This window comes from Dermacentor variabilis, chromosome 2, assembly GCF_050947875.1.
Source record: "Dermacentor variabilis isolate Ectoservices chromosome 2, ASM5094787v1, whole genome shotgun sequence".
Classification (NCBI taxonomy): domain Eukaryota; kingdom Metazoa; phylum Arthropoda; class Arachnida; order Ixodida; family Ixodidae; genus Dermacentor; species Dermacentor variabilis.
The window spans coordinates 199,869,915-199,882,100 of NC_134569.1; the positions used below are offsets into that span (position 1 = coordinate 199,869,915).

The following is a 12,186-nucleotide window of genomic DNA, read 5'->3' on the forward strand; positions in this document are numbered from 1 at the left end:
ACACACACATACACACGCACAAATGTGCACACAAATGAATTAATTTTTGTTTGAATGAACACATCGCGAGAAACCTAAGAAACCTAAGAGGAACCTAAAAATTGACGTATACGAGGGCGAATCAGAAATTCTTTGCCTCTATTTTTTTTTTTTTTTTGCCAAATTAGGGCCGTAAATACGAAGTGAACACGTCAATTCCCAGCGGTAGACCTTTCTTGGACCGGCCCGGCCTTACCTGCCGGTAGCTCCGCGGCAAGGCGCTGCTTTCAGTTGTTGAAGATGGCGGTTGTGCTTCGCACGTCCACGGTGTACGAGCAACGAAGCGTAAGTCGTTTTCTATGCAGCAAGGGACGAACGCCTATCGAAATCCACAAGGAAATGCAGCCCACGTTTGGGGAAAGGTGTCTCGCTTTGAGAAGTCCGCTGAAGAAGTTCCTGGAAAGACAACGATTCACGTGCAACGACGAAGCCAAGACAGCAGTCCGACGGCGTTTCCACCGTCAGTCGGACAAATTCTATCTCAAGTTCAGTGCTGCAACGCGGCAAACTTCTGAACCGTTGTGGGCACTGTGTGGAAAGATAGTGTAAGGTACGTAGAATAGTACGTATATTTGTAATTATACCAGTATGCACCTTATTTTGGCTAATAAAAAATTGGGCCAGAGACTTTCTGATTCGCCGTCGTATTTCATTTTCATTGAGTTTTGCACTCCAAAAACATTTGTCGACCACTTCTAGATTTTGTATTGCTAAAGACGCTTTCAAAGTGGATATATTTTAAAGATTCAATGCCTGTTTTTCTTATTATTATTTGGTTTATTTATTTTTGTTTATTTCTTTATTGTTACAACTTCGCTATATCGTAATGTGTGTTTTTTTTTTACTTCCATTAACCGAAGTGCATTAATCTCCTGCACGAGCACGAATTCGGAGTCGACCACGCACATGTAGTCGGAGAGGTCAGGCGGGTAGACCTCGGTCTCGAGGATGACGATCGCAGACGGGCCGATGGTTCGCCACGAGCCGCCCGCGATGCTGAAGCTGACCGGAGGCGGCACAACGGCCAATGTCGCGTTCGCGACGGCGTACACGGCCGTGGACATCATGCGGGCCTGCACGTGGGAGAACAAGTACGAGATCGTTCACAAACTATGTAAGACCTCAGAAGAGCACTCGCGCGAAATTTCTGACCCGCCGTTCGTTTCGACGCGAGGGCGCCAAATCGCCCACTGAGCGAAAAAAAGCCGGCGTCTGTAGCAGCGAAACGGCACCCAGGGCTGCGACGCCACGTCACGAGCTCGCCTCGACGGAGCAGAGCGGGCGAACGGGTGCTGCCGCGCCACGCGTTGCGGCGCGAGGGGAGAGGGCGTCGCCGCGACGCAGCGTACGTCACCTTCGCTCTCGCAAGCCTGTGTTTCCAGAGACGCGCAGTGAGTCTGGCTGCGACAAAGAGGGCTGCGACTCGTCAAGCATAGCCAGGGCAGCGTTATGCCTTCCGCTACTGGCATGAACGCTGTGCTGTGCAGCTATATCTGCACATACAACACCGTGGTGCGCACAGTGGTCAATTCTGAGTGGAATGGACAGCGCGCTTCACGCTGCAAGTTTACGCTCACGCTTTTCCCCCTGTCTCGCCTCGTGCACCATTGATGCGCGACGCCTGCAACGCCGGATGGCGTCGCTCCTCCTCAATCCGCCTGCGTTGTGAGAGGCCTATCGCATAGCCGCCAGAGTTCTGTCGCCTCGCGTGCTGTGTCGCTTCCAACAGGTCGACCCCGCGTTCTCTTAGAACGCCATCTCAGGAGCCTTCGCGCAAAGCTTGCCATCGATTTCAATGCTTCGCCCTTCAGGGGAAACTATCCAATATTTCCACGAGCCCAAGGGCTCTTGGCAGACGCCCAGACGATGTGAAGCCCACCCTATTAACGCGATAGCGTTAAGGAGCTCGTGTCGCAGAAAAGCCGGTGTCGTCGGCGTCGGCGTCGGTGTCGGCGTCCGCGGCGTTGGCCGTGAGCGATAAATCACGGCAGGCACTTCATAAATAAAAAGCAACTTCCAAGATGGGCTGGGTGGGAATCGAACCAGGGTCTCCGGAGTGTGAGACGGAGACGTTACCACTGAGCCACGAGTTCGATGCTTCAAAGCGGTACAAAAGCGCCTCTAGTGAACGCGGTGTTGCCTTACAAACGAGCTGTTTCTAAGGCTCATGCGTGCGTCACTTGCTCAGGCGCACATTTCGTTGTCGCGCGGAACGCTGCGTTGCTCGACGCTCACCGCGTCCGATGCGGGGCGCGTAGTCGCTGCGCCGTAGCCCATTGTCTTACACCCCTTGGCGGGTCGACGGGAATGCTGTCGCGTTCCACTCTTGAAGGCGAAGCTTAAGCGTCCTCCAATTTTTTAACTTGCCGGACAAAATTCAACTTTTCACCACCACCACGGTTACTATTTTCTGTGAAATACAGGTCCTTAACCTCGAAACCCCAGGAAAGAAACACGGGTAAACGCTACCGCGCTCGAAATAATTAGACGATAATAGGTTTCCTATGAGCCGGTTTTGATTTCGTTTCTCAGTAGACATTTGTCATGACATCGACTACTTTGCTGTAGCGCAGGCAGAACAACCGGACTCACAGAAAGGAATACCTCACAGAATGGAATACCAACTAGCACGTACCCAAACCTTGCTTCACAGAAAGGCACATTAGACAACACAAAGCGCTATGTCTTATCTATAATGCTCCTTTCTGTCTGTCCGGTCGTTATGCCTGAGCTACCAAAGTACAAGATGCCATACCAATAAGCCAATGTATGACTACCCTCATCGATTTGTCATGATCGATGAAGCTGGTCACAGGGGAGCAGTGATCACCTTGACGTTTGGCGGGCCCTCCGGCTCGGTCGGTGGTCTTTTTTGCTGCTATCCGTTGCGCGGCCCGACGTAGCATCATATCAGGCGACCGAGCAAGCTAAAGACAGTGACAAAACGTCAAGAACGATCTGCTGTCACGTGACCGCCGTGGGTGTCATGACGTATGACATGTGTCTACTGGGAAACGAAACTGTAACTGGTTCGTAGAATAACTATATAACACAGTAAATGATTTAAGGCGCTCCGGCGCTCGCCAGTATATCTTCTGGGGTTTCGAAGCCAAGGATCTTCAGTTAAACCAAGAAGTGCACAAACAAAAACGCATTAAATTGACTAATGCAACTCAAGTTAAAATTCATGCAGTAACAGTTCTGGTAGTTTTCTAAGCATGCGTAAGCATTGTGCCGCTTGCTCGTCTGCACGCAGCCCGGTGTGATTATCAATGTTATGGAACTTGATACGATCGGTATAAACCCCTATCAACCCTGATCGGTCGTTCGCTTATTATGGCCGATAGCGAACATGATAAGGCAGGTTGAATTATGACAGAGTTCATTATGGTACTCCAACCCACGACCATTGCTGTAAATTAAAGTGAACTTAATAAACCACAGTTAATTAAGGCACTCTAACTCTCGACCTTAGGCGGGAGTCGATTTCACGGCCTTTGGTTGTTAGATGAACTAAGGTTAATGTCGCCAAGCTGTTGCAAAACCACCACTACAGTTGCTGAGGGAGGTATGCAACGCTTTATTGATGGTCCGGATGCTTGTTTTGAGCTTGTTCTTTAATGAAACGCACGCTGTCCTGCGTGCTGTATGGTTGACTTCAATGAATGCACGCACTGTTCGCTTCACTTTGCAGAGCGCTTGTAGCCTCGGCCTTGCGGGGTTATGAGCCACTGCATTTTTGGCTTAATTACGGGGTTATGAGGCATTGTTTAAAGGGGGTGTAAGGCATTCATTGTCTTACGTGACGGACAAATTTCTCGTTCGGTAGGCATAGAAATCCTTACGGATTTAATATCTGTCTTAATGTTCCTTTAACATCACGAATTGTCAAAAAAAAAATATAGGGCGTACAAACAAAATAAACACGAAGCTTGGCGGGTCCTCCGGCGCAGTACAAAGCAAGTGAAACGTTAGGATGCCCCCTTCATACCGCATATCGCAAGTCAAACGCAAAAGATAACGCACTGACGGTGTACTCGTACATGGTGCATCGAATGGTTCGTTCTGATACGCGCACGCGCGTTCGATCGCGCTTGTCAGTGCCTACAGGGCTCACTCTCGCTGCATTGTAGGCCTGAAGCAATCGCTGTGAATTACTGCACTTCGTATTTCTCAGCACAGGCGAAGAAGAGAGAACACACGATCAAGGAACACGAGGTGACCATGTACAGCGGCGTGCCATGCAATGCACACGATAAGATGATATATAGAACAGGAGCGCCGCTCGGCGCTCTGGTGTGATTTTCTTTCACACTGTCGGTCGCCCGCGTCAGACGAACTACCAAATGTGGGAAAAGAAGGCGGCTAAGAGAAGACCGCGATAGCGAATGGAAATGACAGCGGGAACTGCATTGCCGGCTGCACAGACGCACGCATTCTAGATACGTACACTCGCACACACACATACAAAAATAACAATAATAAAAGAAAGACGTAAATAGGAAAAGAACACAGGCTATAGAGCAAGAAACGTCCTGTCCAGACATTCCATTGGCCCATCTCTCGCGCACGGCTCTTTAGGCACGAAGAGCCCGCGTCAGCAGAGTCAACAGCCGAGTGGCGACCGACGAAACACGAGCACGAAAGTGATGGATAAACACAAGGGCGACCGATGGGCGCAGCGACAACCGAGCGTATCGCGCGCGCGCGCGTCTCGTCGGGCAGAAAGCCCGCAGGCTAGCTTCACGGAGTGTCCCCGCGTTGCGCTGCTGCTATCTGTGCCGTGACAAATGTCGCGACGCGACAGCGAAAGCCGCCTCGGGAATACGGCGGAACGGAGCATCGGCATCTGTGAGAGCAAACAGACAGCACCCGACGACGCGTACACAAGGGGTACCGCGGCGCTCATAGTAATTGCGGGGCTCGTCGGGCCCCGATCGGTGCGCGCGCGCGCGATATATATATATATATATATATATATATATATATATATATATATATATATATATATATATATATATATATATATATATATACGTCCCGCAGAGGACCGGAAAGAAGGCAGACAGACAGACAATAGACGGGCATTAAGCATGCGCGCAGCACCCTCTGTACGCACACGCCTCATAAAGCCCCCGCGCGAGCGGGCGATAAGGCATCTGCGCAGCCGCTAAATGCGGGAACAAGAACGAGCATAACGAGGTATTAAGGCCGCGAAAGAGAAACAGACAGTGGCTTAGGTGCGAGTAAGCCGCCGCGAATCGAATCAAGCGCGAGGGAAGGGGAGGACACGTTCGGCCGAAGAGGGAGATAAATGCGAGCGCGGAGCATTTATCCGTGCCAATGAACGCAGCACAAACGTCAATAAGGAACAAACGAGGACTGAGAGAAGGGCGAGAGAAGGAGACAAAGCGACGCGAATGAAGCGAGAGCGGCGCAAAAAAATCACAAACAAAGTTACGAATTAACCGAGGAGGAGCTAACGGATAGAGAGAGCGCCGCAGAAAGACGTAGGGAAGGGAGACGGTGACATTGCGACTGACGGGTGAGAGGGGACACGAAGAAGAATAATCTCACGGCAGGGAAGAGGGGAGAAGACAGCGAGCCTCGGGAAGAGCGGATCGCGAAAAAAAAAAAAAAAAGAACGAGAAGCACAGAAGCAGAGAGAGGAGTCATCGTCGTGATTAATGACGATGAGATGCGCCATTTCCTTCCCCTCTGGACGAGCTGGAGAGATGGCACGACGGCGAGGGGTGGAAGCAGCAGCGAATGGAACGGCTGAATTAATAACGAACACAATTAATCGCCCGCTGCGCGATAGCGTATGCGCCATGGCTGCTGCAGCCCCGAGGCGCTCGCTTCCGTGGCCGACGACGATGACGACGACTGCCGTCCGGAACAGCGGCGCGCAGAGGACGACGTTTGCGCTGTTCCTTGTCATTCGGTGTCGCTTTCGCTGTGCTTACAACTATGCACGCGTGTGAGTGAGCGAGTCTGCGCAGTCTCCCGTCTTTCTCTCTCTTTGTCTAAGCCTGCTTGTAGATTCGATCGCCTTCAACATTGTTACGGGCAAAAGAGAAGCACTATGTTGTGTTTGCTGTACACTTCGAGACAGCATTGCGTCCGATGCACTTTCTTTTCGGAGCGCCAGGACCGAAAAAAAATATAGTAAAGCACCCTCCTCGCTAATTTAACACGTGATTAGTCTAGGCTTTGATTGACAGGACTGCAATGACATTTCGTCATCGCGAGGGTGCTGCCAGCGGAACACGAGATACCCGAGCGTACCAGGACGTGACTGTAAACTCGGCAAAGACAAAATGTACGTAGTACAGCGTTTCAATATGATACTCTGGCGCTGGACTGCAAGCTGCGATACTTGCTCTGGTGCTGTACCGACTGCCATCGAGGCTTATCAAAGCGCGTTCTGACGATCAGGAACAGGAGAAACAGTATAGGGACAAGTGCGATAGCGATCATGACTGGCTGACGCAAGGCGCAGCTTCCACACACTCGGGAGCCTAGTGAGCACGAAAACTTACTTCCTACCTGCGCCTGCGAAAGACGGCACAGAAACGTTATCAGCATTGGTTCGGCAACTAGAAAGAGTCGGCTTATAGAGACGTGTATCTTACAAGCTGGTATGTCACCCCAGTTCATAGAAACAACCGCTCACGGCAATGATTTCGGCATGATGTAGGGAGTATCATTACAAAGTTATATCAACGAAAAGCTTGGCCCCGCCATTTCACCTTAGAAATCCCTTAATGCGCGACCTGTCAGCACAAAGATAACCAGTTGATATTTTCCTGGCAAAATGCTATTACCATTAACTGTGACAGATCTTTTTCTGTCGTAATATAAAATCGGCGATTAGCCCTGTCACTGTCGGTTATGACAATATGAAGATTGATTGGCTCATAGATTGAGTTTATCGTCCCAAAGCATACGATCGCTCCGAGAGACGCCGAAGTGGAGGGCTCCAGATAAAGTTCGATCAAGTTTATTTAACGTTGCACACCGGGGAACTTACCCCCGACCTCCTCGCGTTTAGCAGCACAACGGCACATCCACTATGTCACCGCGGACGGCTAAATATAGGCTTTCCTTCCTCAAACAGCGAACATTTATAAATGGCGCCAGCGTCGAGCATGCATCGTTACACCCATTCTTCAAGCTAGCAACGGTCAAAGTCAATAAAGAGATTTAGGATAGCAAGCGAAACCACCAAGCGTTGGGAATGGGGGGTGGGTTATGCACAAGCTCCACTGTAGGCACTGCGCGCTTTCTTTATGTTCGCTTTGCTTTCTTTCGTAAGCCTGGTGGCTTGCATCCCTCGACGCTTGGGCACCCTAAACTAAATATCCCCAATGTTTCTTAGCGGCGCGGCGACAGCGCACCACCCCCTGTTGCGTACTCCAGGGTAGCGTACCGTACTGCTGCCGAGAAATAGCGACGCCTGCCTATCGAAGCTCGACCGACATTACTTAATGGGTAGCGTGGCGTTGTCGGCGGGCTGCAGGCATCCGGTAGATCATGGCGACCAAGCAGGGGCGAGACGATTTGCTAGTGCGAAACTTGCACGGTTTATTCAAAGGTAGTTGAAAGAAAATAAGAAAAGCATGAAGTATGAAGTCTCAAGTATGAAGTCTCTCAAAGTACATTTCGGAGCATCTTAAATAGCTCTCTACAAGTGTGGGCGGGATCTTGCTTCCATCGATGACACGTGACAGGCACGGAGAGAGGGCCCCTCCTCCAGCAATACCGAGCACAGGAAGGAGAAGTCGATCCTCTTTTCGACAAATCCGGGGAGAAGGTCGGGTGAATGACCTCTCCGGCGCCGTGGGGCCGGCCAAGAGAAGGTGAAGGGGATGAGGTAAGCACACACGATGCCACGACCATGAGAGGAGGGGAAGGGGATGAGGTCGCCCGTGGGCTCCGGCTCAGGTGGTAGGGTGAATGACCTCTCCGGCGCCGTGGGGTCCGTCCAAGAGAAGGTGAAGGGGATGAGGTCGCCCGTGGGCTCCGGCTCAGGAAGTAGGGTGAATGACCTGTCGCCACGTGGTGTCAGACGCCAACCCTAACACCCCGCAGTCATAAAGAACTCCGCAGTTTGTCCCGCAGGCGCGCCGTGACGGGCTTCCGTGAGCGCCGTTGATCAGGCGCACAGACACATGATCCGTCTGACCGTGCCGAATGCCGCCTAGTGCACAGGTGTAATTTTTCTTACTCCTTTTATTGCGATGGCAACTGTATGGACTCTCCAGGCACATTTTTGTCGTCGCTGTCGCCGTGATGATCCGCATAAAGTCCAAGGGCGATAACATCATCGCCACTCGTTGCATGCTGTAGGTGAGAGTGAAAGAGCGCGAGGAAAGCCGACGATCGCGGCTAATCTCGCGCGCGCAAGGGAGGAAATCGGGAAGAAAACACGCCGTTTTCGGTCGCGCGAGAGGCCACGGGGGAGAGGCGGTAGGAGGGGCAGCAACTGCACATTGCGCGGCCGCGCGCGCTCTTTCTCTTGAAAGCAATGTGTTTCGGCGCCTGAGTCTATAGGCGCGACGGCAGCTCATACCTTTGTGTGTGCTGCGTTCTTGCCGGCCAGTTTGCATTGAAGCGCTACACAGTACGGAGGTCACTTCGCTCGCTTCTGCTGTCGCGCTTCTTCACGCCCGCGTTTTGACAGCAAGTGTCCGCGGTCATCGAGCGTGATGTGTTGATGTTTCCCTGTGCGCACTGACACCATGCTGGTTGATTTAGATAATAAGCGAATGTGTACAATTTCATACGGCCGATAAAACTACTAGCCTTACTTCGTATAGCTGTCTACGCATTTGCTATCGCAATCAATGTTTCGTCTTTTTGGGCGAAACTGCGACTTGTTTTGTTTTGCTTTCCTTTCACACAAAGTCCGCGCACAGTATTGATCTCGCCTCCATTTCCCTCTTTTCTCCTCTATTTCTTAACCTCTCGCCACATCCGACGTGCTTCGCGCACGGGCTAATTGTTTTTTTTTTCTTTTTTTTTTACAGTATTAAAGTAGGCCCTGTCACTGAAAAGACGAGTTTCCGTCTGATCCGCCAGGGCCCTACAGTTTGTCACGACGTCTCACCTTGAGCGACAGCAGGTACCGGCCTAGGGGCAGCGTTCCCGCAGGCAGGAGCAGGTCCTTCCGGGAGAGGGCGCCACCGCTGTGCTCGAAGACGACGTGCGACCCTGTCGCATTCAGGACGGTCCACGAGTACCTGATTTTGGCCGAGATAGGGCACGATGTACTGACGGCTGCCTCCACGTACACGTTTTCGTTGAAGCGGACCTATTATCGGACAGAAGCAAAATAAAAAGCGGGAGAGGGAAGAGTAGAAAGAAAACATAACCCGTTTTATAAAAATGACCGAAACTATTTTATATTCATCGAAAGTGTAGTTTCAGCCGGTTATAGCTTATATATTAGGAACTACAAATCGTTGACTCGATTACATACTCCCACCCTCTCCTTAATTTTTGTAAGGCGTGGCACCAAGTGAAGGCGCCAATGTGACGCCAAACGCACTTCTGTGGAAATAGGTTTCCAGCTGAAAAAAAAAAATGGAAACCGATCAATTTTTTGCGTTTTGTCCTAGTAATAGGAATCCTTGCCATATCTTGGAACGTACTGCCGTCGAAACGTTAGGTATTTCTGTCGCGCGCAGAAGTAATGTCAGATTGGTGTGCTTGGCTGCGCTGCGGCAGTCCTTCTATGGCGCAGCCAAAATGAATGCTGGTACTGGAGGGGAAGCCAAAAGTTCGCCGATATACGTCTGAGCTGCTTGCATATGCAGCCTGGATAAGTTATGCCACGACGTCACTCACCTCCATGTACCGGTGGAGGCGCAGTTCGGGCTTGCTGCAGGGCTGCTCCGTCGCGAACACGTTCGTCTCGAACTCGGCGCGACTGAATGTGTTGTAGGCGACAACCTTGATCCAGTACTCTCGCACCCTGTTCAAACAAAATGCAAGAACAAGAGAGAGAGAGTGTGCGTGGTAAGCACGCAGACTGAACAAGAAGCCGGAAAGCGACAGAAAAAGAGAAGGCAGAGAGGTTAAACCAGTAATCGTATAACACGGACGTACTCCTTCCTTTTCTTTTTTTTTTGCTTTGTATGAAGCTGTTGAACCTAGAAACCGAGTGACATCCAACACTGGACGCGCCAGAAGACGGCGTGCATCAAGCCACCATGATACTGGCTCATTCTGGCACGCATTAATTCCTTCGTACCCCCAAAATATGGTGCGCGGGGAGCGACAGGACCTTATAACACTTAGACGTTATACGGAACTTCACGACAACCCTGACGACGAAAACTCACCTGGTTGTCCTTAAAACTGCTATGGCAATGAAAAGACAGGTTATCGTAAGAGCAAAGGCAGCACAGAAGCTCCGACACAGTAGCAGCGGATGTTTCGATCTTAGCGCAAGAAAATGCATGGGTATTTTCCTACTTTTATCACGTGCGTGCGTATAACATGCTATTTTGTCACGCGTGTTTCCGCACGGCACATTACACGTAAGTGCTTACAGACTGTTTCCTTAAAAAAGCTGCATAAATGGTGTGCGGAACTTATTGTCTGTCACGTGCCCGTAGTCTAAGCTGGTTTACTCGTATCCCGGCACCTCAAAGCACATTCGTTTAGTACAACTAATCTTTACCCGTAATCTCGGACGTCATTTTTCCTCCATAGTTTGCCTTGCGGCACAATACGGGTAAAAAGCTTTAGGGCACGCACGTGAACCTGAAAATCATAAATTTTTCCCTCCGCCAAGAGTCCCAGGTAAGATTCCTGGAATCGAGACCGCTTCTGACTATAGGTATTATATTTTGCTTTTCTCTCTTCTTTTGAGGCTCGACAGTGAGTTCGAAAATTACCCGTGCGCTTCTGCTACGCTAAGGTGGCTTAGCACTTAACAGCTGACGCTGCCACGCGCATGCGCACATGCGCCAAGAGTTAACGGCGACCCGAAGAACCTGGGACAGGACAGGACAGCTTTTCAATCGACGCCTTTCTACACAGCTAACGTAGTAACATTGTTCGCACCTGGTGAACGTGTGCGACACCTCAGGTCCGGTGGTGACCGAGACCGGATCACTGCCGTCTCCAAAGTTCCACGAAAAGGTCAGGTTGCTGCCCGTCGTGTAGACAGCTCGCAAGCGCGTAGGCCGAGCCACCAGTACCGGTCCCAGGACGTTGATTCCGTTCAGGTTAGTCACCCGCTCGACAAGACGAAGCGCCAGCTCTGGCGACGACACAGAGCTCACGTGATTCTGGCAGGTTACCCTGATCACGTAGCTGCAATAGGACAGAGGAGGAAACAAGTAAGCTGCATATGAAGGCGCTTGGCGCGTGTTCCCACGCGGAAAGGCACGCTTAGCGCCACTCTCACTTTTGCGTTTGCTTAGGAGACTCGCTTTAGTTCCACAAGAACTACAGCTCGTGAATTGCGGCGCCAGTCCTTCGCGAATATGCTATCCTTTGTCTTTCTCTACAGCGCTCATTGCCGGCATACTTATAGCGACATACAGCGAGTGTCGCGCACGCTGCTATGTAGACACCGGGCCATAATCCTCGGTCGTGAAAATGAGCTTTCGAACCACAAATGTTCTGACGTCATCGCGCCCACGGTGGTGTTTGTTGCCGTGGAAAGAGTGAAATGACGAAGAGAGAGCGAAAAAATAAAACTGTTTAATGGCATTTGGAGAAGTTACCCTGGGTACATGCTTCGCATGCTATTCCCGGTGAGATGGTGTAAAATGTAAAAAAAAGGAAGTGAGAGAAAAATCAATAAAAAAAGAACACACACACATCGACGCATACACACACGCACGTGTGTGTATAACCAACAGGCGCGCGAAATGCACTAGCAAAAAACTTATTCAGAGTCCCAGTGATGGCTGGATAATGCAAGAACGCCTTGGAGGGGCGCAATTTAAAGCCAAGACACTGCCGTGGTCCGAGTACGTCCCGACGCTCAAGTCGCGCGTCACATTTTTAAAGCGTTCCTCATGACAGCCCTTGAGGTTTTAAAGCGAATACGAACTGAGCGGTCAAAATACTGGTCAACGCAGCAGGAAGGAGACGACAGCATGGTCGATAAAGAATGTTATTCCG

The 12,186-nt window shown here is 50.8% G+C and overlaps 1 protein-coding gene across 1 annotated transcript in view; it reads right to left on the reverse strand.

Annotated features, from left to right (window-relative positions):
- Positions 1-12,186, reverse strand: part of LOC142570628 (uncharacterized) — a 508,617-nt gene that overhangs the window by 20,213 nt on the left and 476,218 nt on the right. The window contains exons 12-15 of the mRNA XM_075678990.1: positions 11,116-11,367; positions 9,892-10,018; positions 9,152-9,355; positions 946-1,112 (exon numbers count right to left, since the gene is read on the reverse strand). Of these exons, the coding sequence (XP_075535105.1) occupies positions 946-1,112; positions 9,152-9,355; positions 9,892-10,018; positions 11,116-11,367 (750 nt within the window). The remainder of the gene's footprint in view (positions 1-945; positions 1,113-9,151; positions 9,356-9,891; positions 10,019-11,115; positions 11,368-12,186) is intronic.